General features: G+C 38.2%; 1 protein-coding gene across 3 annotated transcripts in view; it reads left to right on the top strand.

Moving 5' to 3' along the window:
* Nucleotides 1-9,058: 9,058 nt before the first annotated feature.
* Nucleotides 9,059-25,760, top strand: part of NRK (Nik related kinase) — a 135,613-nt gene continuing 118,911 nt past the window's right edge. For all 3 annotated transcript variants that reach the window (XM_016943991.4, XM_016943990.4, XM_016943992.3), the window contains exons 1-2: nucleotides 9,059-9,412; nucleotides 17,579-17,644. In XM_016943991.4, the coding sequence (XP_016799480.1) occupies nucleotides 9,356-9,412; nucleotides 17,579-17,644 (123 nt within the window). In that variant the 5' untranslated portion in view covers nucleotides 9,059-9,355. The remainder of the gene's footprint in view (nucleotides 9,413-17,578; nucleotides 17,645-25,760) is intronic.

Raw genomic sequence — 25,760 nt, forward strand, 5'->3', positions numbered from 1 at the left:
AGTTTGATCCTCTCTTCCTATTTTGAAAAATAGGGGAAATATGTTTGTGTATATTTGCCTATATTTGTATTAGCAAATATAAAGCTATGGAAAGATAAAAACCCAAACTGTTAACATTAACAGTGGGGTGAGATGGGAGGAGGCAATTTATTAACTTTTTCTTTACACATCCTTGTATCATTTGACTTGTTACAAGTTTGTATAACTATTGTAATGTTAAAAATTCCAGTAAAGAAAAAAAGTCTTAAAGAATAATATTGCTGTAATTTCATCATCCTCCTTGGAGGAGAATGTATATCATGTAGGGCAAGAACTACCCTCTCACAGATTCCCCTTGGAATCACTAAAAGAGAAGTAATTGATTGGATATGTCCCATAACTTATGGTTGGGTGAGTAGCACAATCTCTCAGATACATTCCCAGAGATTGACACAATACCCACCCCCCGTCTCACACACACACACTATCTGACCTTGGAGACTCTTCTCAATGCTAAATAACACAAAGAGAAAAACGGAGATGGAAGTAGATATTTGCAGACCGTAATGATAGTGCATTTTGCATGGTAATGCATAGGAGTGGGAGAGGGCTAAGGGGAGACGGAAGGAGTGGTAGCAATGTTTGCATTGCTCAGCACTTGCACCACATATAAAAATAGCTAGCTATGCCTTTGCATTCTAACCAAGTGTCGCATTTGTTCTGTGACCTTATATAAAACGTACTTTCCTGGGTGTGACTTAAGAATAGTACATGCCCCTATGTTGGAAACAGAAGAGCAATGCCCTTTGAAAAGAATAGTAGTTGCATAATTTCTCAGAATTGGAAAGGACTTAGAATTGCTTTAGTTTTATCTGTCTTCTAATCCATGAGTTTTTAATGCAAATCTGGTGCAGATGATCATCTAGTCTATGCATGAACTATTTCCAGTTAGAACTCTCTCCTTTAGAAAGCAGCTGTGATAATTGTTAGAATATTTTTCCTTTAATTGCTCTGAACAGGGATAATTGTTATAATACTCTTCTTTAATTACTCTGAATTTTACCTTTTTATAAGCCCTATCCATTGATCCTTCTTCCTTGTGACTTCCCATTAAAAATATGTGAAAATAGCTACTCTGTCTCCTAAGCCTTCCCCTCCAAAACTCTACATGGTACTCATTCTTCAAAACTTTCCAATTATGTCATGATTTCTGAATTATTCACCATCCTACTACTTTGGAAACTATTGAATTTGTTTGAAATGTAATATTCTGAAATAGTTACACCTCTTCAAATGTCTGCCTAGTATAGAGTGCAGTTAAGATGATTGCCCTTGATTTGGATATTTTACTGGTCTCTCTGGTGTCACTGTAGCACCAGATTAACATTACTTTTTAAGCTAGGTTTCTCACATCCCATGCTTACAGAATCAATTGCTTGCTTTTTTTTCTTTTCTTTTCTTTTCTTTTTTTAACTTAGCTGCAGAGTTTCACACTTATCACTGTAAAATGCCATCTGGTTGGTTTAGGCTAACAATTCCAGGCTCCTGCATTATCTGTTTCTCTGAAGAATGGATCTGCTTCTTTAATGCTTCAGCCCATGCCCAGAGGGAATGCAAAAAGCCAAAAGCAAAAACAACAGGAGGAACCAGGCAGCCATAAACAAGCATGAACTGGCCTTCATCTATGCTTATTCCTTGATCCATGTCAGTTTGGCCCCTGCCTCCTTTTCCTAACCCCCTGCTCATTCATCATTCTAGCTTCCTGTCAGCTCCAGTCTCATCTCTAGTTTTATCTTCTCAGCTTGTCTGCTTTGCTGCCTCCCAAGCCTATATGCCCAATTTATTGCTTGTCTCCTCTACCCTGTTCTGGCCTTGGGACCCTTTCCTTTGAACTAACCCTAAAAACTACCTATGTTTCAGCCCAATCACTTCCCTAGCTCAACTCCCTTCTTGCTCTGACCTTGGAGTGCCAAACCCGGGAAAAATACTGTCAATATATAAATTAATAATTGTTCCCTATTGGGGTTCATCAACAAAAGTTATGTTCATGTCTTTCATGTTGTCACATAAAACATTGATAAGTAAGTTGAACACTGAGCCAAGGACAGAAAATCTGTACCACATTCCTTTTAGAGTATCTGTCCTTGGTTTTCTATTTCTTTTTTTCTCTAAAGTTTAATGAATCTGATTTTTTAAATTGTACAGGGTTGCACTAACTAATACAATAGCCACTAGCCATATGTCTATATAAATTTAAGTTTCCTTTGATTAAAATTAAAAATTCAGTTCCTAAGATGGCATGTTTCAAGTAGCCACACAGTTCTAGTGGCTATAATAAATATATGATATAGATATAAAACATTTTCACCACCATAGAAAATTCTATTTGATTATGCCCAGCATAACCTTATAACAATATTGCAAGTACTCTTCATTTTGCCATTGATTCATTAGTTAACTGTTTTGTTCAACTAGTCATGAATATGTCTATCTTTGCTTTACATGCTCACATTTTTCTATCTTGCCCAAAAGGATATCATAAAATCTTTTGCTGAAATAAAAATACATTGACCACAGTAATACCCTGGTCTAATTGCTGAGAATGCTTTTTAAAAAAACATTTTTTTAAGACAGGGTCTCCCTCCAGTCGCCCAGACTGGAGTGCAGTGGCATGATCTCGGCTCACTGCAGCCTCGACTTCTCAGGCTCAGGCAATCCTCCCACCTCAGCCTCCCGAGTAGCTTGAAGGACAGGCATGTACCACCACTCCCAGCTAATCTTTTCTTTTGTATTTTTAGTAGAGACAGGATTTTGCCATGTTGCCCAGGCTGGTTGAGAAACCCATTTATTAGGTGTTTATTGCCTTTTAACATGTCACCCCAAAATTTAGTTGGTTAACACAATAATCTTCTCTTATAGCTCAGGTTTTCTATGGGTCCGAAATTTGGGAGTGGCTTGACTCAGGGTCTGTCATGTAGTTATAGTCACATGTTGTCTGGGAATGTTTTTATCTTAATGTTTCAATGGAAGTGAGAAATCTACTTCTAGAGTGGCTGACTCATGTGGCTGGCAAGTTGGTGTTGGCTCTTAGCATGGGCCTCAGTTCTTCTCCACGTAGGCCTTAACAGAGGTCTACCTTAGTGTCCTCAAGGCTTGGCAAGTGATTTCTCCTAAATCAATCTATCTGAAAGACCTAGCCAGAAGTTTCAGTTTCTTTTATGACCTAGCCTTATGAGTCAACACTATCACTTCCTCCATATTCTATTGGCCACAAAGGGTCAGTCCTGATTCAATGTGGGAGGAGACCACACAAAGTGAATAACATGATGACTGGTTCATTGGGGGTTACATCGAGGAGGTTACATTGAATTTGCTATCACCACTCAAAATAGGAAATGATAGCCAGGCATGGTGATGGGCACCTGAAATCCCAGCTACTTGGGAGGCTGAGGCAGGAGAATTGCTTAAACCCAGGAGACAGTGGTTGCAGTGAGTCGAGATCACGCCACTACACTCCAGCCTGGGCAACAGAGTGAGACTCTGTCTCAAAAACCGAAAACAAACAAAAACAAAACAAAATGAAACAAAACAAAATCAAAGTAGGAAATGAGCTAGTTTGCCATGGCTCATTATTAGTGAACAACTACTTGCTCCTGGGAAGCATATTTCAGGAGCCATCTGTATAATATTCTGCTACAATTTCCCCTAAAAGCAACATCAAATTTGCTGATATACACTGTCTGGAATCTTTTCTTCCTGTTTCAAAATTTGAGTATTTTGGTCGAGGGAGTATTGGTCAGGTGGTATATGATTGGATGGAGAAGGTAGAGACTATTGTTACCTTCTTCTGCATTCACTTTTGACTTTTTTGACTTGTAAAATAAACATATATTTATTTTGTAATTTTTTCTAATTAAATAATATAAGATATAATATGCTTTCTATCATTATTACTTTCTCCTCCACAGTGTTGTGATCTGTAGTTAAGAAGTATTGCCCATATAGTTCTTGTCATCAGTCTGTAACATACACTCATAACAATATTACTTTTGTTTCCTCTTTCCATTTTATCCTCAATTGAAAGGATATCTATCCTGCTTAAGTGATATATTCCTTTCTACATAGATGGATAACTTATTAACATTCAGTGCTATTCCTCCTTTGCTACTCTGGGCTTTTTCTCTTTTAAAAGTACATATTCTCTAGTTGTGGATTGCTAGTTGCAACTCCTACTTTGTCAAGCCTTAGTGATTTATGGAGATTATACACACACAAACACATAATTCAAGTTTACTGTGTTCTCTAGATGTTGTGCATTCAGGGACAGATTTGAATTTTGTTGAGTCTGAAGCTTTTATAATTTGAGGAGCCCACATCAAAGTAAGGAATATAAAATTAGCAATACAGAATTACTAGGGCCACTCCTAGGGCATTGGAAGTGCAAGTGAGAGGCCTTGAAGCTTAAGCTTCATTAGTGTCACAGTAAATAAATTTCCATGTGCATCTGTGCCAGGTGAGGAAGAATGGGTAGCCTGAAGTTGCTGGGCTGGGAATTCCTGGAAGAGGATGGTATGGCCTCCAAAGATAGGAAACACTAAGAAAAAAAAAAAAGGAAGCCTCTTTCCAACTTCAGAAATCTATCTGACTTTTGGCCTTAATTTCCCTGTTTTAGTTGTCTTCATAAAACAATTGTCTTTTTTTAGAGTAGCATTCCGGTTTTCAATAGCAAGAAGACCCGTGTTCAGCTATGCTGAGGGTTTCCAGGGCCTCATTTTAGAAACAAGCATAGCTCAAATCATGCTGAGCTTAAGAGCATTCCATGACAAGCAACAGAAGCTTTTCAAACTATGGTCAGAAGGCACATTTCATGACCTCTAGCTTGAGAAACATTAGGTAGCTTGTTGCTTTGTCCCCAGAGAAGTGGCATGTAAGAAAAATCAAAAGTAATGGTGCCAGGAGTGTTACGAACTGTGGTGGAAATCCTACAGTTTGCAAAGGTGTCTCCAAAAAGAAGAAAGAAAACCTCAAGAAGGTCCTTTAGCCTAGTGGTTCCCAAAAGTTTCCTCCCTCTACTAGGAGGATCTTTCAGAGAGGCTACCCAGCCACTCACAAGTATATTGGAAGATATTGGACCTGAAATGTTTGGAATCACAGATGTGGGACTCTTCTTTCCAAAAAGATTGCTATGTAACCTTATGTCACCATTCCCACCCAGGGCCCTCTGATGTACACAGCAAGCTTGTGCTAAGAGAAGAACTAATTTTCATATATGAGGTGTCAAAGTAGAGGAAAACCAGTAAATGGCAGACCCTTTTTATATGCTTGAAAATTTTAATAAAGTGTTTTATGAGATTTTAAACAAGTTTAAATAAAATTTTTGAATAAGTGTCTATTAAGGTAAATATTGCCAATCTTAAATGTGTAAACGAAAAAAGAAACAACCAAGAATATTTTGAATCTATATTTTTCATAATACACACATGCCCTTGCAGTGTAATTTCTTCAGATTACGTGATTAGCAACTTACATATCAAAATGAATATGTGGTTCTTTGTGTACAAAGATGGAAGTACTGACTTTGGAGTTGTTTTTCCAGTAAAAGGGATGCGAATTGGCAAGGCAGGAGGTGCTATTAAGGGCCAAAGAGCAGAGAGATGCATCCTGATCCTCTAGGGTATCAAACCCATGTCCTTGGCACTATGTCCATGGTACTCCTACCAACTGGGCTACTGTCTGTAACCTTGCCATGTAACATCTCAGTTCTGTTAAGCACGATTGCTCACAAACACAGCCTCCTTCAAGTCCTTACTGAATATGGTTTGTTCCCAGCCAAAAAAACTCACAGGAAGGAATGGGAATACATTTTAATTTTTTAGCATTAAAAGTTGCTGTTTTACTTTCTGGAAGTTTCTTAGCTTGAAAAACCGTGATTTTGCGCTCTGAGGTGATCCACTTGGTGATATCTGCTTAAGCAGTCACTACCTACTCTTAGGCTATGACTGGGTTCCATTTCTTTTTATAAATCCTGTTATTTCTGTTAGGAGGGCTTGAGGGCTGAAAGGGGGAAGGGGGAACTGGATAGCTCAGGGGCCTAGCTAATGTCATCTGATCTCTCTTACCCCGAGGCTTTTTTGCATTTGGCTCCTCTTCACACAATCTCAAAATATGCACCGCACCGGCCCTTCAACAGTCATCAACAAGTGGACTCTGGAGTCAGACTGCCTGAGTTGGAAGCCAGGCTCTTCCAATTACTAGCTGTGAGGCTTTAGGCAAGTTGCTTCATCTCTCTGTGCCTCAATTTCCTTGACTAAACACTTGGGGGCAATAATTTAAAACCTAGAATAATTGTCAACAAAATTAAATGAGATAATACATGCAAAGCACTTAGTCTGGTGCATACAGTAAGCTCTTAATCAATTTTAGCTATTAAAATATACCAACAATTAAAAGTTCCAAAGGGCTAATGGCCTTAAGATAACAGAATGGATTGGAGAAGAAGGGTATGGTACAAATATGGGACGTGTAATGTTGGCAGAGAGATCGTTTCAGGGTAAAACACTATCTGAGAAATTCCTAGACCATGGACAGATTAGGGTTATTTTCATAAAGTTTGAAGTCAGGAAAGAGAGAGAGAAATAAGAACATGTTGGAAGGAGGCAGGGAGATGATGGTTAATAGGGTGAAAAGAAAAGAAGTCCTGAAGTTGGAAAACAAATGCCCTATTTCAAGGCTGTGCTCGGGTCACAGCCCCATGCCTGGAGGCCATCTATTTGCCTTCTCTTCTGCTAGAGGAGCTGACCTTCCCCAAGCTGGCCACAAAAATCCCCATAATGCCAGCTTACAAGGTAAAGTTTCCATGCTCTTCCATGCCTTCTTTCTCCCTTGAAAATAACAATAAATTTAAAAATCTGTAAGTTCCCTGTCAAGTTCTGGTCAAACACGTAGTTTCCCCTCCCCGCACCTGGGGAGGGGGGCGGTCCCAAGAGCCATGTGGCTAATCCCTATGGAGTCTCCAAGTGGCTAGCCTCCCACAGAGCCTTGCAACTAGTGAGCCCAATGATCTAGCCTGGATTGTTTTCCTGGCCTGGACTTGCCCTTTAGACAGGCTAAAACGGTCTTTGCCATTAGGGGCCACGGGGCATTTTCCCCTACACCCCACGTTCAGCAAATCGTATTGTTAAAAAAAAAAAAAAAAAGCTTTGACTTATGAACAGCTCTTCCCTTTAGCAAAGATTCTCTTCAGAGTTCCTTTAAATGTTGTATTTTTTGACTCCGTGTCTTATTTCTAAAAACTAAATGTGTATGTAAAAGTGTAATTTTCTGTTAACTAGTTCACCTGCCCTTCTCTAGTTAAGAAATGTTAATTTCAGACTCACATTTAGGAAGATTCAGTAGAGTTTTACTGATCATCCAGGAATTCTTAAAGTGTGTTTTAAAACGGTTTATTTTGTGTGGTAAAATTGTCAAGATTTGAATTATTGGAAAGTGTAATATCTGAAAGTGTAATTTCAAATATGTATCATATTTGAATTATCGAGAAAATTCGATCCAGCACACCCGGGTTTGTTTTTGGGGGAAGGTAGTGGTTGGTTTTCTCTGCAACCGTTAACAGAGAATTTTCTTTATTTAGCGAGACCCGGTTCCTCACACAGGCTGTGGCCATTACACAGCTCACTGAGACTTGAAAGTTAAGGAATGTAAAGAGGTCAAACTCTGGCATTGAAACAGACAGGAAATAAACAAAATCTACCAATATGTAAAGATATTACAGAAATTAGAAGAATGAGTCAGAAATGGAGAGCTCGAGGTCAGTGGGAAGAATTATTCGTATAAATCTTCTTAGAAGAGGTAGGTAATTATTAATCAAAAAATAAAGAAAGAAACAGGAAACAAGTCCCCCCACATCGCTTTCCGACCCCGGAGTTAGGGTGCGCAGAATGCCGTCTGGGAGCTCCAGAGAAAGTAAGCAGTGTCGGGACATTTACTAAAGTGCTCTCTGCAGAGCATGAGTTTAGAATGCGATTAGTTTATGCACCGACTCCCCTTCCCAGGAATGTTTCAAGGGGCTCTTTCTCAAAGCTGAATCACGTTTGTGAGATTCTTTTAAGCCATATGTCAGTCCCCCAGCGCTTTAAAGGAAAACGGAAGCAAACAACTTGGGCACTTGGAAAAGTTTTGCAATGAATGAGCGAATGAATGAAACCCGGCCGGAACGCTGGAGGCTGGAAGGGAAGCAGGAATTTTCTCCGCGCGCTGCGAATACGGCATATGCAAAACTTAGGACCCAGGGCAGGCCGGGCTTTGGAGACGACAGTCAGTTTTACTCAACCCTGCGCACCTGAGAACAGGTGCTGTTCTGAGTGAACGACTGGGACCTGGCACGAACTAGCCTGGGGCCAGAGGAGATAAGGCCTGCCGGGAGAAGAGTTCCCAGCGGCTCAGTCCATTCTGCTCTTGCCCTCGGCTAATGGCTTTGAAGGCCAAGCTGTGACAGCCCCGGGGCGTACTCGGTGCCTTCCTCTGTTCAAATAGGTGCTCGCCTAGGACTGATTCCCAACCCATGGCAAGTCATTTCCTTCTGTAATTCGGTAGGTCTTTGCAAGAAATGGAGCGATAAAATCAGAGGGACAGAAAGAGAAAACAGCCAACTAGAAAAGTCAGAAGTGTTTCTTGGGAAGTCTAGGGCGCGGGTTGTTTGGACTGTGGCAGGGCTGTGGGGCCCAGACTGGGAGCGGCGCGGAGCGGGACCGGTTTTCCGGGGCTGGCAGCTGCCTGGAAAAAGTTTCCTGTGGAACACTCGCCAGCGGGGGCGGGGGCAGGGGCGGCTGGCGCAGCAGTGGACGTGGGAGGGGGCAGGAGGGCCGGGGGAGGCCGCGAAGGGCCTGCTCGCAAACCGTTATAGTCCTTCAGCACCTCCCTCGGCCGGTGGCCCTCCTAGCCTGCCTCCCCGCCGGGCGGCTGCCCACCTGGCGACGTGACGCTACACCAATCCCTTTCGAGCTGCTCCCGGGTCCCCTCTCCTTGCACCGCCCCCCTCCCCACCCTGAAAGAGGCGCACCCTGACGGGGCAGGCACAGCGCTCTCGACACGGAGCACCCTTCTAGCTTCTTCGTCTCCAGGACGGACGCTCAGGCTCCTCTCTCGCCTTAGCCCAACTTGCTTTCCCGCCTCGCAAACTCCGGTTTCCCTCCACTCCCAACTCTTTTCACTACACGTTTCCCCTCCTCTATCTCCCACGCCACGAACCCCGATCCCCAAACTCCTCTCTCCCGCCCTCCTCCTTCCCCTCTCCTCCCTTCAACTCTTCATCCGCTTCCACCTCAGACTCTGCGCGCACCCAATTCAGTCGCCATCTCCCGTTCGGCTCCTCGAAGCCATGGCGGGACCTGGGGGCTGGAGGGACAGGGAGGTCACGGATCTGGGCCACCTGCCGGTGAGTAGAGGACGCCCGTCGCCCCCCGAAATGCTCTCTTTTGGCGGGTTCTGCGTACCAGAGGGAGGGAGCGGACGCCCTCAAAACGGGCTAGACCAGGACTTCGACGGGTCCCGCGGGCGCGGAAGGGGACCCTGGGAGCCGGCGTGCGGAAAAGGCGCCCCCTGGGCACCGGGACCGCACCAAACTCCAAGGAAAGGCAAAGGCACGGGGCGGTGGGAAGGAGAGACAGAGAAAGAGATGGCAGTGGGGTGCTGCGGACCCTAAACAGCGGGGCATTTTAAATATGTGACCCGCCTTGTCTAGCGGAGCTCCAGTACCTGTCCTAGCCCGATCGTTCCAACAGAGGTCAAAAAGTGCAACGTCGGGTGGCTCCCTGAGAGTACTCCTCCTCCCTGTTATCCCGCCGCCCCATCGTTTGCTGCTTCTTTTGCCATGGGAGATGCTTACTTGCGGGGTGACCTTTACTTTAGATGACAGCGACTAGAAAATTAAGGCGTTTGAGTCCCACTTTTCTTATTTTCTAATACACTTTCTAAAACCTTATTCTTGCCAGGGCAATGTTCCTGATTTAGTGTTGTGAGAGTGAAAGAACTCGACGCCTTTTGGGGAAGGAGTGAATTCTGCACACTCGATTTTTTTTTTTTTAATATTGTGTTCCTTACCCAACCAGATTTAGCTTTTTCTTGTGGTTTTCATTTGTGGGCTCATCTTTTCCCGAATGCCCAGCTTTCCTCTAGAGTTGTAATTGATTGGTAAGCTATTATCGCCGTCGTAATTAGTAGACTTATTATTTTGGCAGCGCAGTTTATTTCATTGGCATCTGGTTTCTGGCTAATATTGGATCCCACCCAAATCCGTGTTTCAAGTTCCCTTTTTAGATTGGCATTTCACTCGCACCCTGTCTTGAATGCAAAAGGCCCCTGGATTCTCCGAAAGGGAATAAGCAGGCACCGCGCTGGAATGATCACCAGGCAACTGTAGTTCAGGGCAGTGGCCTGCTTGCTTTGAAAAAAGCTAAATATTAACCTTAAGGTTATAGGACTATTCAAAGTCGATTGACTTAATTTTACACATATTTGGCACTTAAAGAATGTGTTTTTGATTATGACAGAAGCCTGCCTCCCTCAAAAATAGGGCATTCCCAAAGCCTTCCCTATATAATTTTACATTAGATGCTATATGTGGAGAGGTAAGGTGGTACACATGGGTAACATTTTACCAAATTGTTCTCTGCCATTTAAAAAAAATCAGTGCAAACTTGAATTACAGATATTAGTGTTGCAATTATTTATGCAGCTTCATAAAATATGTCACAGAACTTTTTAAAATTAAATCTTTTCTCATTCTGCATGCACCCAGAATTTCTTCCTTTCAGTGTGCATACATGAGATTTCCGGAAAATGGAGGCCTCAATTGGTGGTTTCCTTTCTAAGCAGAACTTTCATATTCAGACTAGATTTGCACCCAAGTAAAAGTATAAAACCAAGGAATAAAATGTTACCCTTCCTCCAACATTCTCTGCCTATGGTTGGGAAAAGAGAAAAAAAGCAAACTAGGGCAGATATGTGAAACTGTTGCGGGCAGGTGGGCAAACTGAAATAAACTCCCTTCTAAATATGACTAAATGGGTGAATGGTAAAGACCTCATAGAAATGATAGGACAGGGAATTCCAAACCCAAGGAAAAAAAGAAGAAAAGGTTTTACTGCCACAAAAAAAAAAAAAAAAAAAAATGTGGGGAAATGGCCCAGACTACCTGACCCGGTCATGGCCCTGGGACATAAGAATTTGGTGGAGCCCAGGAGATAAGAGGAAAGTCTGCAGTCTTTACATTGCAGTTCAGTGGAATATTAGTTTCCTGGAGGTTGGTGGAGTGGGTGTGTGAGGAGCGTAGAAAGATAAGATTGGTTTTTAATGTAAGGGGAGTAGCGAGAAGATACAAAACTTCAGGACATTGATGCTTGGCCTCATTTTACAGACTTAATGAAAGTCTCATAAAGTCCTCAGATTCTAACAATTTCTAAATTTTATACATTAGCCATTTTGTCTCATGTGTGGGTTTTCACTCTCTGAGCAAATTATGCATAATTCTCCCCTGTCCTCAAACACCCAGATTCAAACCCTAAGAAATCTAGCAGAAGAGCAGTAGCATGCCCTTTAGAATTTTCTTTACTATCAAATTTTTAGTCATGGAAAAGTTATTGTTGCTTTGGTCACTGAGTTATATTTTTCAGCGATTTGGGGTTTCTTTACATTTGATTTATTTTCTGACTCTTTGAAGAAATAAAACCAAATGAAGAGGTGACGAGACATCTTAATCACTTGTGTTGAAGTTTGCATTTTGATGCAAAGTAGAGTTGATAAAGCAAGTAAAGAAACCTTCATATGATGGTATCCCTTGCAGTAATTATCCTCAATAGGACATATGTGGAGGTCAGAAAATTGCCATCTGTAAACACCAAGTATACCAATTTGGCAACAGCTAGACAATGAGGGAAGATTCAAACCTTGGAGTTGCAAACTGAGAAAAAACATTCAGAATGTGGAAGAATAAATAAATATGACTCTAGTTTAAGATTGATACATTATGTCCTTTGCAGGCCTAGCCAGCTAAATGACCACAAGACAAAGACCCTTGAGGGAGGATAGACTTGCTTTACAAATTGAGAATTGAAGAAATTGGTAGGTTATTTGGTATTTTTGTTATTAGATAGATATTATTTTTAAACCTAAAAGAATAAACAGGAATGAAAGCTAGGAAACAAGAAACGGTGACAAAATTATATAATTTTCAACATTAAAACATTCACTTTTATACAATGATATAACTTTTTCACGTAATGCACTAAAATCAGAGACAAAATAAGGGAGCCAATGTAATTACAATAGATCAATTCCATTATGTTTGTTAATTAATGGGTTACTGTAATTTTCTGATTTTCTATTGAATAAATATTTTCTATAGGTGAAAAAACAAAAAAGAAAGTGCAGAGATTTGTGGTTTGTGTTTCCTTTCTGAAAAGAGAAGTACAAAGCTTTATGTCTTTATATATATCTTTGTAATATATGTGTGTATGTATATTCACCTTGCCCACCAGCAATACCTAGGGATGTGCGTGTATGCCTCTCTGTCTCCGTCTCTCTCTCTCTATATATATATACACATACACACACACACATATACACATATATATGTTTGGGTGATATATATATATGGTAAGATATATATATGATAATATATATGGTAAGATATATATATGATAATATATTATCATATATTATATATAATAATATATGTGATAATATATTATTATATATAATATATATGATAGTATATATTTCATATATAATAGATAATATATATGATATATATTATCATATATATAATAGATAATATATATGATATATATTATCATATATATAATAGATAATATATATAATATATGATATATAATATATAGTATATACATTATATATAATATATTATATATATTATCATATATATATAATATATATGTAATATATATATATTCCTAGTATGCCTGTGTCCTTGAGACTGGAAACTATTTCTTCCTCTCCAAATCTGTCATGTCTTTCACTATGACTATCCCCTTTGCCTTCTGTGCCCAGTATGGTAATGACATTCCTCACGGCTGTGGCCTTGGTATTTGACACTGCCATGTGCAGTCCTAATCTATATTGGGGTCAGGATTAGACAGGCCTTGAGGGGACAGTAGTGGCAGAGGTTATCTGAAATAGCACATGATCCAAAAACTATATTTGAAATACATTAGGCTTATATTTAAATATAACTGCCAGCTCTACCCAGACCAGGCCTGCTATCCACATTTGGTCATGAGAAATTTCCCACTTTACCAAGTTCCTTAGCCCCCTGTTTAGAAGCAGTTTTACCTTCATTTCAGTTAACTATAATTGAAATATTCAGCATAATCCTCAATTACATATATATAGAGCATCACCTCTGCATAACACTGCACATCAGTTTATTTTCTCAGTCTTTTTTCCAGTTTCTAGAGCAATGGTTTTCATATGGTAGTGCACAAGAACAGTGCACAAAAATCAAGAATAATTTGGAGATTTTGGGACCCATGATCAAAAATTCTGATTTCGTAATTCCAAGGAATCTGTATTTTTAACAGTATTACCCAGATGATTCTCATGTAGCGAGAGTCTATACAGTCTACAGTTTGAGAAACACTGGTCTGGATGAAGAGATTTCCCCTTTAATGCCATTGTAAATTGTGAAGCCCATTCCTCTGACTATCTCTGAAACTCACTCAGGCACTCATCTTGCCATATCCATCCCTTTCATGTTCTCTCTCCATAAACTCTTTTCATAAAATTGCTGTTTCTAATATTACAAAAAAAAGGAGGAAAGCCTCTGCTGTCTCCTTCAAGGTACTGTGCAGTCTCCTTCTTTTTGCAGCCTGACTGCTGGAGCGTGTTTCTTCACTCTCCTTTACTATCCTAAATTTGAAATTTCTTGCTACTCATGTTGACCATTTTTGGTTCCTTTTTCTCCTTAGTCTCTGCCATATTTGGTTCTGTGGATCAGCTTCTGCTTTGAAATTCTCTCCCTTGACCAGTTAACACTGCTTTCTATTGGCTCTTTTCCTTCCAGTTACTCCCATCCCTGGCTTTTATTAAAATTAGCCATCAAGATGGTCTTTCTTCCCTGCCCTTGAATTCAGGAGACAGAAACGACTCCCCAGAATTTGAGATTTCAGTGGGCAGCCAGACTAGGACTTTTAAACTGCAGGAGATAATTTAGATGCATAGAAAGAGATAACGAAAGTACAACAGGTTTGTCTAACAGTTTATGGTTCAAAAATGTTTTAAGACTTAGATTTTTAGTAATTTATTGTAAGACAAACTAGAAATTAGTTTCTTCTTTACTGACCATTTTGTATACCCAAATTGGACATCAAGACATACCAAACCCCCAAATAATCTCCAAATTGGTATAGCAGTCATAGATACGAACATCTACCTTCTGGTTTTCTTATCTCAAGGTGGCAGGGCAGAGGAAAGGACCAAATAATTATGGAAACCCCTCTGACGTGGAACTTCTATTTTCACAGTGACCAAAAAGATTGTTCCTTTCCAATTCTTCCTTCCTTGGAAACCCAGAATAAAGTTGCTCTGACTGTAAGTGCAAAATATATGAGGAATTTGGCGTTGTTAACCTAGTATTAAGCATAGTCCTTCTCCTCTTTTCCCCAATTTAACGTTTAGTCTTGAAAGAGAGTAGCATGGAGATGGGGAACAAAAATAGCATATAGAACTAAAGAAAACAATATAGTCTTAGAATATATGAATACTAAGTTGAGCTGCCTTTAAGAGGAAATTTTTAAAATGTTCTTTTATTAAACATGAGTATGAAAGATGGTTTGGTCATTCGAGAGCAGAAATCAAGTTTCCCAACATAGATATGAGGCCTCCATGAATTTTGACGGGCATTTTATTCTAGTCCATTTCCTTGGTGTCTTTTTTGAATAATTAGGTAACTGTATTCAAATCAGGGTAAAGTATTTATGTTATTGAGGACTAGAGAAAGGAATAAAGAAATTTAAGACTGTGCTCAAAGATTCAAAAATAAAGCTTGTACAGATGTTACAATAATTCTCTAATATATGGTATCTTTTCCAGCTAAAATGCAGCCTTAACTATAGCAAAGAATAGTTTACCAATAGGAATCAGCTAACATGTTTGATTATTTTGACAGATGGCCAAAGACTGTTTCTCCAGAATTAACAATGTCTAAAATAAATCCCTCAATGATATCCATCACATAAATATGCTACAGTGATAAAGTCTTCAAGTCAGTCCCTAGTAACTTTTTTGTTGGCTTTTCTCTCATAAATCTTTCAATGAGTTGTAACAAAAGTGATATGCTTAATAATAAGGGTAATATAATGATCTATTTTTACTTCTTAGATCCTAAAAATTATCATTTTAGATAAATTACATGTTCGTTGGGAGTATATTTCTGGAACTATTTCTTTGAAATGATAACTGTGTATTGTGATCTTAACTTTGATGATCATTTTGAAAAACTAAGCTGCTAGGCTGCTGCTTTATCTAACAATGCTTTTATCAATTCAGAGGAAACATCTAGATTTTGGAATGACTGATAGACTATGATTTTTATCTGTAGAATTTTAGAGCTGGGAGATCACCTATCACAAGACTTTTATTTTATGTATGTGAAAACTGAATCCCAGAGAGAGTAAATAACTTACCCAGAGTCATATAGTTAATTAATGGTAGAGCTGGGGCTAAAATTCAAGTCTTCTGACTCTCTGTCCAGTTGAATACTTATTGAATGATGTAATCCCAAAGCTGTGTCATTTTCCTATGACAGTTTTGCTAGATTACACAAATATCATGGCAGTTTTAAGGAGTTTATAATTTCATTCATCTAAGTTGCATATGCTCAATAGTTTTCCTGTTTAGCTTATATTTATCACAGCAATAAAAATGTTTTCAAACAGGATTAAACAACGTTTGTGTATATAAAATAAACTTTCAATAAGGTATGTGAATTTCCAGGAATTTGCCAATGTTCTTACCACTTTGTGTATAAATTGGCATCTACTCATGCCTTATATAAGTTTTGCTAAAATAGCAAAATAGGCTGCTAGACTAAAAGTTCAAACAGTGATAAAATTCAAGAAACCATATTTTGTGGTGAACAATCAAGGAGTACCCATATTTAAAGGTAAGAAAACAATACTTGAAGATAAATATGGAAGCCTCATAACTCTATCCCAAAACATGTTATGTTTTGTTTCCTATGATGCCACATTTAGGGTTAAGCCACAGAAAACGTCACTTTGTGCCATGAACAGGTATTTAGCAGATGCAAAGTTTAACTTTTAAAAAATTGTCTAATTTTCTTAAAATGATGCTCTTTTAATATCATGATCTCGCTTTGTTATTCATATTTAGTGATGGTATTTCTTTTTTAAGAGCTGTTACAGGTTGGTGCAAAAGTAATTACGGTTTTGCCACTATTCTAATGCCAAAACCGCAGTTACTTTTGCATCAACCTATAATTCAAATAAGTAATCTAAACTTTGTATCCAACATCTAGTCATCATTGTTGCATGTTAAATTTTCTGCTTGTCTAGTTATCACTCAAAAGAATAACATCGGCTGGGCGCAGTGGCTCATGCCTGTAATCCCAGCACTTTGGAAAGCTGAGGCGGGTGGATCACGAGGTCAGGAGTTCAAGACCAGCCTGACCAACATGAAGAAACCCCATCTCTGCTAAAAATACAAAATAAGCTCAGCTACTTGGGAGGCTGAGGCAGGACAATCACTTGAATTCGGGAGGCAGAGGTTGCAGTGAGCCAAGATCACGCCATTGCACTCCAGCCTGGGCAACAAGAGTGAAACTCCGTCGCAAAAAAAAAAAAAAAAAAAAAAAAGAAGAAGAATATTAAAAGAGTACTTCCATTGCAAATAAATGAACTTATTTCTATTTTATCTTTCTAATTACATCATTAATATGCCTCAGCCTTACATAATTGTGTGCATTTTACAGTTTTATGATAAATAATTACACGACTACTTAATGTCCATACTGCTTATTCTTTTTTATGAATGAGTATAGTCAGTTCAAGGAGATTGTGACATGTCTATTATTTTCGTAAATGACATTTAGGTTCTTCCCATGTAAATTTTAACAGAACAAGGCAGATTGGAAATACCACTTAAGATAGTTGAATGCAGCCATAAAAAAGGTTGAGTTCATGTCCTTTGTAGGGACATGGATGAAGCTGGAAACCATCATTCTCAGCAAACTATCGCAAGGACAAAAAACCAAATGCCGCATGTTTTCACTCATAGGTGGGAATTGAACAATGAGAACACTTGGACACAGGAAGGGGAACATCACACACTGGGGACTGTTGTGGTGTAGGGGGAGGGGGGAGGGATAACATTAGGAGATATACCTAATGTAAATGACGAGTTAATGGGTGCAGCACACCAACATGGCACATGTATACATATGTAACAAATCTGCATGTTGTGCACATGTACCCTAGAACTTAAAGTATATATATTAAAAAAAGATAGTTGAATGCTCACCTAATTTCCTAAGAAGATTAACAATTTTTATTTTACTTTTTTGCAGGATCCAACTGGAATATTCTCACTAGATAAAACCATTGGCCTTGGTACTTACGGCAGAATCTATTTGGTAAGTTGACTTACATTATTTATTCATTCTTCATTTTCTAATGACAACAAAGATTGTGAGTCAGACACTGCAAACCACATAATGCCAAAATATGGCATTTCACTTTGAGAGAGAAATCAAATTAGATAGCCCAGTGACACCTGTAAGAATTACTGTTTATTATCACAAAAGTAATGGATTGGCTAATCTATAGTGTACCAACCAACCAAACATAACATCTAAAAATTAGCAGAAAATAAAGTCACCAATGGAAAATTGAAGTAATTCAAATAAGATATACCCAAATAAGATATCACTTGTCTTATAGTATACATCCATACCATTCTAAATACTCACATTCAACTGAAAACTGAATGTTATTAAAAGGAATGTTTTCATAACATTCTATATCATACTGTGTACTTGAGTGTGCACATGTGTGATAAAATTTGCTAAAGAATCTAACAAGAAAAAATCTGAATTTATTTAGTGATTACTTATGGTAAACACTAAGTATGTGCAGAGGCTGTGATAGTCTCTGGGAATAAAATGATGAACAAAGCAGATAAAGTCCCTTCTCTTTTGGGGCTTATGGTTGAGAAATGTATGTGAGTAAGTATGTATATGTTATATGTGTTGGGGTTGTTGGGGGAGCCATACATTACATAAGTAAGCACACAAATAACTGTATACTTCTGTATCTGTGCGTTCCACATCCATGGATTCAACCAACATTGTATCAAAAATTAAAAAAATGCGTAATGTACAGACTTTTGTTCTTGTCATTATTCCCTAACCAATAAAGTGTAACAACTATTTATATAGCATTTACATTGAATTAAATGTTATAAGTAATCGAGTCATCACTTAAATTATACTGGAGGATATGTGTAAGTTATATGCAAAAAAAAACTACTGTGCCATTATATATCAGGGACTTGAGCATGCCCTGATTTTAGTGTTCACGGGAGGCCCTGAATCCAGTCCCCCACAGATACTGAAGGATGACTGTAATTGCAACTGTAATATAAGATCGGTAAGAAAATTCTTAGTGATATAAAAGCATAAAGCAAGGGGGCTTAATTTAGATTGAAATGTCAGTGTTGATCTCCCACTCCCTGGAAAGGGAAAGTGACCGTTAAACTGATATCAGAAGGATAAATATGAGGTAACCAAGAAAAGGTGTGGTTGTGGAGGATGATGTTAATACATTCTAGGTGGAGGCATGGACAGTGTTAAGGGCTGGTTTGGGGATGGGGTGCTTTAGTAGCCGTATCACACTGATCAGGTACCTTTCTATTCTCTAATATGGGGAACTGACATTTTCTCAATCTTGTGTAATGTTCTATATAATTGCAGTGTTCTTTTTCCCCAGGCCTGTTGCTCAAAAACCAGATTACTGTCCTTAGGCTGATCCTTACAGCAGACTGATCACAGGTCCTCCACATATAGGTTGTATAGAGGTGTCCTAGTATAAGCCCAGAGGAAGGGGCTTCTTTCTAGTTCAGAAAAGGGTGCCTTTTTTCTTGCCAAGTCTTGCAACTTTGGGACTACATCTACCCAGAGGGGCTTCTTTTCTTATTCATCTGCCCAGGTGGGAAAGGAGGATGCTTTTTAAACTTTGCACAACAGCTCCTATAGGGCCTGGTGCTGTGGCTCACTCCTGTAATCCCAATACTTTGAGAGATGAAGGCAGGAGGATTGCTTGAAGCCAGAGTTGAGATGATCCTGGGCAACAAAACAAGACCCCAGCTCTACAAAAAATTAAAAAGAAAAAGTTAGCCAGGTGCAGTGGATGTGCGCCTGTAGTCTTAGCTACTCAGGAGTCTAAGGCAGAAGGATCACTTGAGCCCAGGTGCTTGAGACTGCAGTGGATTATGTTTACACCACTGCCCTCCAGTATAGGTGACAGAGCAAGACCTTATCGCTTAAAAAATAAAAATAATAAAATAATAAACTAAATAAAGCACCCATAGCATAGAAACTGAGTAGTAGAAATAGCATGTGGACAGGTCTTAAAAACAGAAAGAACCTTGGTGAATATAGGGAACAGAGGGAATGCTAGTATTCATGACCAAATCTTTTCAAACCATTTTGATCATATCTATTAACAGAACTAATAAGCTATAGAGGGTGATATGATATAGACTGAAATATATTGCTTATGCTACCTCAATTGCATCCTGTACTGAACGATTATTTAATATTTGTGCGATCTAGGTCAGTTTTGCCACCTTATACATAGATACCTACATCTTATACATAGATACCTACATCTTATACATAGACAAAATATTTATGGTACATTTACAGTCTCCATGGCTGTATGCACATTTTAGTTCCTTAGGGTGTGTGTGTAAGTGTGTGTGTATACTTGTTCTGATTCAAATGTATAGAGCCACCAGATGTGAGAAATAAAAGCTCAGAGTCATATAAGGTAAGAAGCAAGGTTAAAATTAGACAACACAGAAAGATGGCTACTCATTATCATTCATGTGATAATGAACTGTGATGGCACCAAAAGAAGAAAAGTAAGAGGGTAAAAAGGTAAGTTATGCATGTGAATATCCTTTTTTAAAACTCAGGGTTTATTGGGATATAATATATATTTGGTAAGATTAACTCTTTTAAGTGTACAACTTTATGAGTTTGGACAAATGCATACAGTCATATAACTGCCACCACAATCAAGATTTTCAATGTACATCTTAAACTAATCACAGTCTAGATTCAAGGAGTATTCTACCTCTTCACTGTGTGGTTTCCCAACTGGTGTACTCTAGGGTTATGGCTGTCAGGCATTTTGCTTTTACATATGCTACAAACCCACAAAACTACTGTACTTTCCCTATACTTACTCTTTTCCCTGTTTTCACTACTACTATTTTTAAAATTTAGCTAATCAATTATCTTTTACAGCAATTAAAAGTCAGAAAGAGTCTTTTATGTTTATCTTCCTTTTAACCATTTCTGGAATCTTCATTTCTTTAGTGTAGATCCAACTTTCTCTCTGGTGTGTACAACTTAAGCCTGAAAAACTTCCTCTAATATTTCTTATAGTCCAAGGCTTCTGAGTAATGAATTATCTGCTTTTGTGTGAAAAGTCTTAATTTCTCTTTCATTTTTGAAAGATATTCACACTGTGTATAAAATGTGGATTGAGAGTTATTATTTTTTTCTTTCTCTCAGCAGTTTAAACATGCCAATTTGTCTTCAGACTTGCATAGTTTCTGAAGTCTGCTGTAATTCTTACCTTTGCTCCTTTATATTTTGTCTCTGGCTTCCTTTAAGATTTTTCTCTTTGTCTTTGTTTTTCAGCAGTTTAAATATGAAATGTCTGGAGGTGTGTGTGTGTGTTGAAAGGATATTTATCTGAGATAATGGTTAGAGATCTTTGGGGTTCTCTTAGCTTCCTGGACATGTGGTTTGACATATTTCATTATTTGGGAGAAATTTTTGGCCTTTATCTTTTCAAATATTTTTTCTACTCTATTTGCTTTCTTCTTCTTTTGGAAATCCAATTTCATATGTGTTAGGCCTTTTGATATTATCCCTCAGTTCTTAAATGTTCTGTTTTGGAGTGTGTTTGTGTGTGTTTCATTCTTTTTTTTCTCTTTGTGTTTCAGTTTTGATCAATTTTTTTTCTATCTTCACTTTCATTGATTCCTTTCTCAGCTGTTTCAAGTCTACTTATGAGAGAGTCAAGGACATTCTTCAACTATATTACTGTTTTTCATTTCTAGCATTTCTACCTGACTCTTTAATAGTTAACATGTGTACTGAAATCCCCTATTTGTTTATTCATGTTTTTCATATTTTTCACTAAAGCATTTCATGCATTAATCATAGTTATGTTAAATTCTCTGTCTGATGGATTCAACATCTAAGTCATCTCCGAGAGGCTGGTTATGTTGATTGCTTTGTCTCTTGAGAATGTTTTTTATTTTACTTTATTTCACAATTTTTGTTTAAATGACGTAGTATGTAGAACAGTAGAAATTAAAGTAAATAGTATTTATTTCTTGAAATGGGCACACTTTTTCAGCTAGGTTGTTTATATGGGAATTCACTCAATCTAATAAGAAGATAAACTATATTTGAGTTATATTGTTGATATGGTTACTCTCAGTTCACTACCAGCTTCAGATTCCTCTAATACCTTGTGCATATGTGGGGGTTGGTCTTCTGGAGAGTTTTTCTTAATATCCCTGTTCTTTTCTCAACTTTCCATATTCCCTGTGTATCTGTGCTTCAAAGAGGTTCTTGCTCCATGCTGTTGCCCTCCCCTAATGGTATACTGCTATTGCTTCTTATTAAGTTCTCATTGGCCTGGTGGTGTGGGCAGGTAGAAATGCTCTGTTTTTCTGCTTCAACCTCAGTCTTGTAAGATCCTGGGCCTCTGTGTCACAGGAGTGAGACTTTCTTAGTTATCCTTTCCCTCTTCTAGTGGTAGGATACTTCTAATTGTTTGGGCCCACAACTAATTCTTGCTCTTCCCCCAAAATTGGAGGACTTTTTTTTTTTTTTTACCTTTCCCCAGCTGCAGTAGGTCTTCATCTTTACCCTGGGGAGAATACACTTTGCTGCCTTTCCCCTAGGGCTTAAGACTTTTATTCATGAAAGGGAAAGGAACTGGACCTGGTTTCCTACCTTTCCCACTGCAGTGGCTTCTCATCTCCATCAGATCTGTACCATAAATCTGTATGTTTGTATAAATTTGTCCTGTGTCTATGGCTTCCAAGGGTTCTATACTCTCATGCTAACCCACATTTGCTCTTTAGCAATTCACTAAAAATTTGCATGCTTGCAACCAAAATATCTCATGCACCTCATAAATATATACACCTATTATGTGCCCACAAAAATTAAAAAACAAAGAAAAATTTAGTTGAATTCTTTATACCTGCTTCCGTTGTGACCTTGTCTTCCCTCTACAGCCACAGGTGAGCTAGTGCTCATGTCCCATCTCTTTTTGCAGGTGCTTGTCTTTCTCCAGACCTCAGCCTAGTTGGTTGCCTTGAGACTTCTCTCTAGATTGAAGAAAAGTTACGATTAGCTAGATTATTCAGCTTATTCTTGTTGTTAGGGTGGATGTGGCACACTTTCCAACTTTCACATCCTCATCAAAAGCAAAAAGTCCATGTTAATTCCTTTTAACTGACTCTTCATGAAGAATATACCATATGCTAGATCCTCCTGTACACATTTATAAATCCTAAGAATTTTCTGTGTACCTACTCAGATCCAGAGATAGAGAACAATTTCTAACATCAGATCTTCCAAGTACAAACTTCCTTGTTACAGAAGGTAGATGCTTAAAAAAACGTCATTTACACCAGAATGATTTCCCTCTGTCACTCATTGACTTTACCTCTTTTTTTCTACCTCTAATTACTATAAAAATATTTGGGATGGTGGTGCTATCCACTGACAATACCCTCATGGAAAACAATCTGGGAGTATGTAAATAAACACTTAAAAATGTTTATCTTCTTTATACCAATAATTCAACTTTTGGAAATATATGATAAACATCCCAGAAATAGACAAACATGTAGATATACATTGCAGAAGAAAAGTAGCATATTGTGGTGAAAAAAGGGCGTGCTTTGAACCAGGCAGACCTGATTCAGTGCTTACTTAGCCATTAACTAGCTATAACCTTGAGCAAGTCACTTAACCTAAGTTTAAGTTTCCTTATTTATAAAATGGGGCTAATAATACCTACCTTGGGAGGTGCTATAAAATATCAAAACAATATACATATATGTACACATTTGTAATATTTGGAATATGGTAAATACCTGTTAAACGGCAGTTATTGCCATCATTATTGTTGCTATTATTTTTTAAAAGTTCAATTACAATAGTTTAAAAAGATGGAAGTAAATTACTTTTTAACCAGCTAATATATCATTGTCCTATAAAGCAATATTTATGAAGTTATCTAGCAGCATAGAACTATGTTTAAGATCTTAAGTAAAGTATTCCTTATTATATTTGTGCCCCAGTTACAGCTATGTTAAAATATGCAGATAAAAAATGGTGAATTAACGATTAGAATAGTGAGATATTGGATTTTTTTCTTTTCTAATGTCTGTAATATAATATTTAAGTACAGAACATATATATCTGTATGTATATTTAACATATTATATATATGTGTGTATTAGACAGTACCAAATGTTGCATAAATAACCTGTACTGCAAAATAGAAGCATGATACCATTCAAAATTAATGTCAGAGTGACTCATAGAGTCCTTTGCTTTTTCAGTGCTGCCAACCACATCCCCTGCTGGAGTTTGTTTTGGTTAAAGTCTCTCCAATGTCTTCCAGCTTGTTTCCAAGGCTTCATTCCCTGGCAGGTTTCCAGCTGTCTGCTGAAGTCTGTGCACATTGAAATGAAGGCTGAGTCTCACACTACTATTGTAATCCTCTTCCTTTCCTTCTTTTTCCTCTAATTAGATGCCTATCCTCTCACCCTCTCCCACCTCCTGCCAGTTCAAGCCTCACTTGAAATTGTGGGTTCTATTTTTCTCTCTTTTTAGGAGAGAAAGTACTGGTCTTCCCTTTTTTGCCCCCGTAGAGTTAGAGAATATAGTTTTCTCCTCACCTTTAACTGCTAGTCTCATAGTTTATGGGTCGTCATTTTAATTGGAGGAATGTTTAGTATTTGACCATGTGAGGCCATATTAGAAAAAAGAAAATAGGTTGGAACTCATTTTTAATGGTACTTTTTTAAAAAAGTAATTTCCCCAAAAGCAATAGACACAGAAAGACCACAGTATTAAGAAAGAGACCAAGACCTTTAGGGTGGCAAAATTGGAGGTGGCAACCTGACTCTCCCAGTAACTGAGAGTAAACGTGTTTCTTGACTTTCTGGGCCCATTTCTTCAACAATAAAACAAATGTATTAGACTCTATAATCTCCAGGCTTTCTTCTGGCTCTGAGATATTGCACCTAGCACAGTGCCTGGCACTCAGTAAAATGTAACCTATTCTTATTCTTACTGTCATCAGCATAATTATAGTGATCCTATTGTCGCTTCTCCACCTTACACAGTAGAAGTTGATTATTGGCTATTAGCTGGAGTAGTTTCACTTTTTACCAAATAAAATTATTTTCAACATGTTTTTCTATTCTTTTCTTCTGTTTTGCCACCTGATAGTGAGACCTGATTTTTAGCTCAGTAACTAATAAGACACTCAATGTGAATGTAAAACTGGGTAGCTGGTATATTGGGAAGGTAGGAATGCTTCATTATATATGTTATCTAACACCATTTTGTTAAGGTTAATACTAGTGAGGTGAGACAATGAATTGGATATCCAGAATGAATGAGTTTGCCTTGGCCCTTCATGAGGTCTTGACTACACCCCTAATATCAATCACCTACTCCTACGTTACCATTTGCAGGTGGTGAGGACAGAAAAAGGAATGGGAAAGGATTCAAGGCAACCATTTCAAGCAAAGGAAAAATTCACCTGAAATAGAGTAAACTTCTACAGTTGGGCATACAGCCTAATTGCCATGTACGCTGATGCCTAGTTGAAACTCAGTTAAATGCTGGTGGAAGAAAGGGACCACCCCAAGTTTCTTATTGTTCTAACACCTAAAAACCGACCATGGCCATATGTGAGCATCCATCCTTGAAAGAGATCACAGGAGTCATCTGTCTTCTTGGTGGTCAGTAGATTAAGTGAGGTATATGAAGGTCACAGTCAGGAGCAAATTCCTGAATTGTTTGCACTCTGAAAGTATACAATTAAATATGGAAATTTCGTTTCAAAACAATGCATCACCCTTAAATTTGGTTTTATAAATCACCGCCTGACAACATTGCTTTTATTTGCAAACCTCACCAGACAGTTGAGATTTATGTTTATTAGTTATATTTTCTGGATTTGAAGTTGGTGCAGGGAATGGGAATGGAAAGGAAGGAAAGGAATTTTGTCCTCAAAGTTGATGACATACAATTTATGATATTTTAAATTACATTTCAGAAACACAGTGCTGACATTTGGGTTGCCTAGCCACTAGGCCTATTGGATGGGGGTTTGAGTATTTTTCCTTTTAGGCTGAAATTACACTGTTTATTTGCCTACCAAATGTCTAGCACTGTGAATGCTTTCTTT

This window comes from Pan troglodytes, chromosome X, assembly GCF_028858775.2.
Source record: "Pan troglodytes isolate AG18354 chromosome X, NHGRI_mPanTro3-v2.0_pri, whole genome shotgun sequence".
Lineage (NCBI taxonomy): Eukaryota > Metazoa > Chordata > Mammalia > Primates > Hominidae > Pan > Pan troglodytes.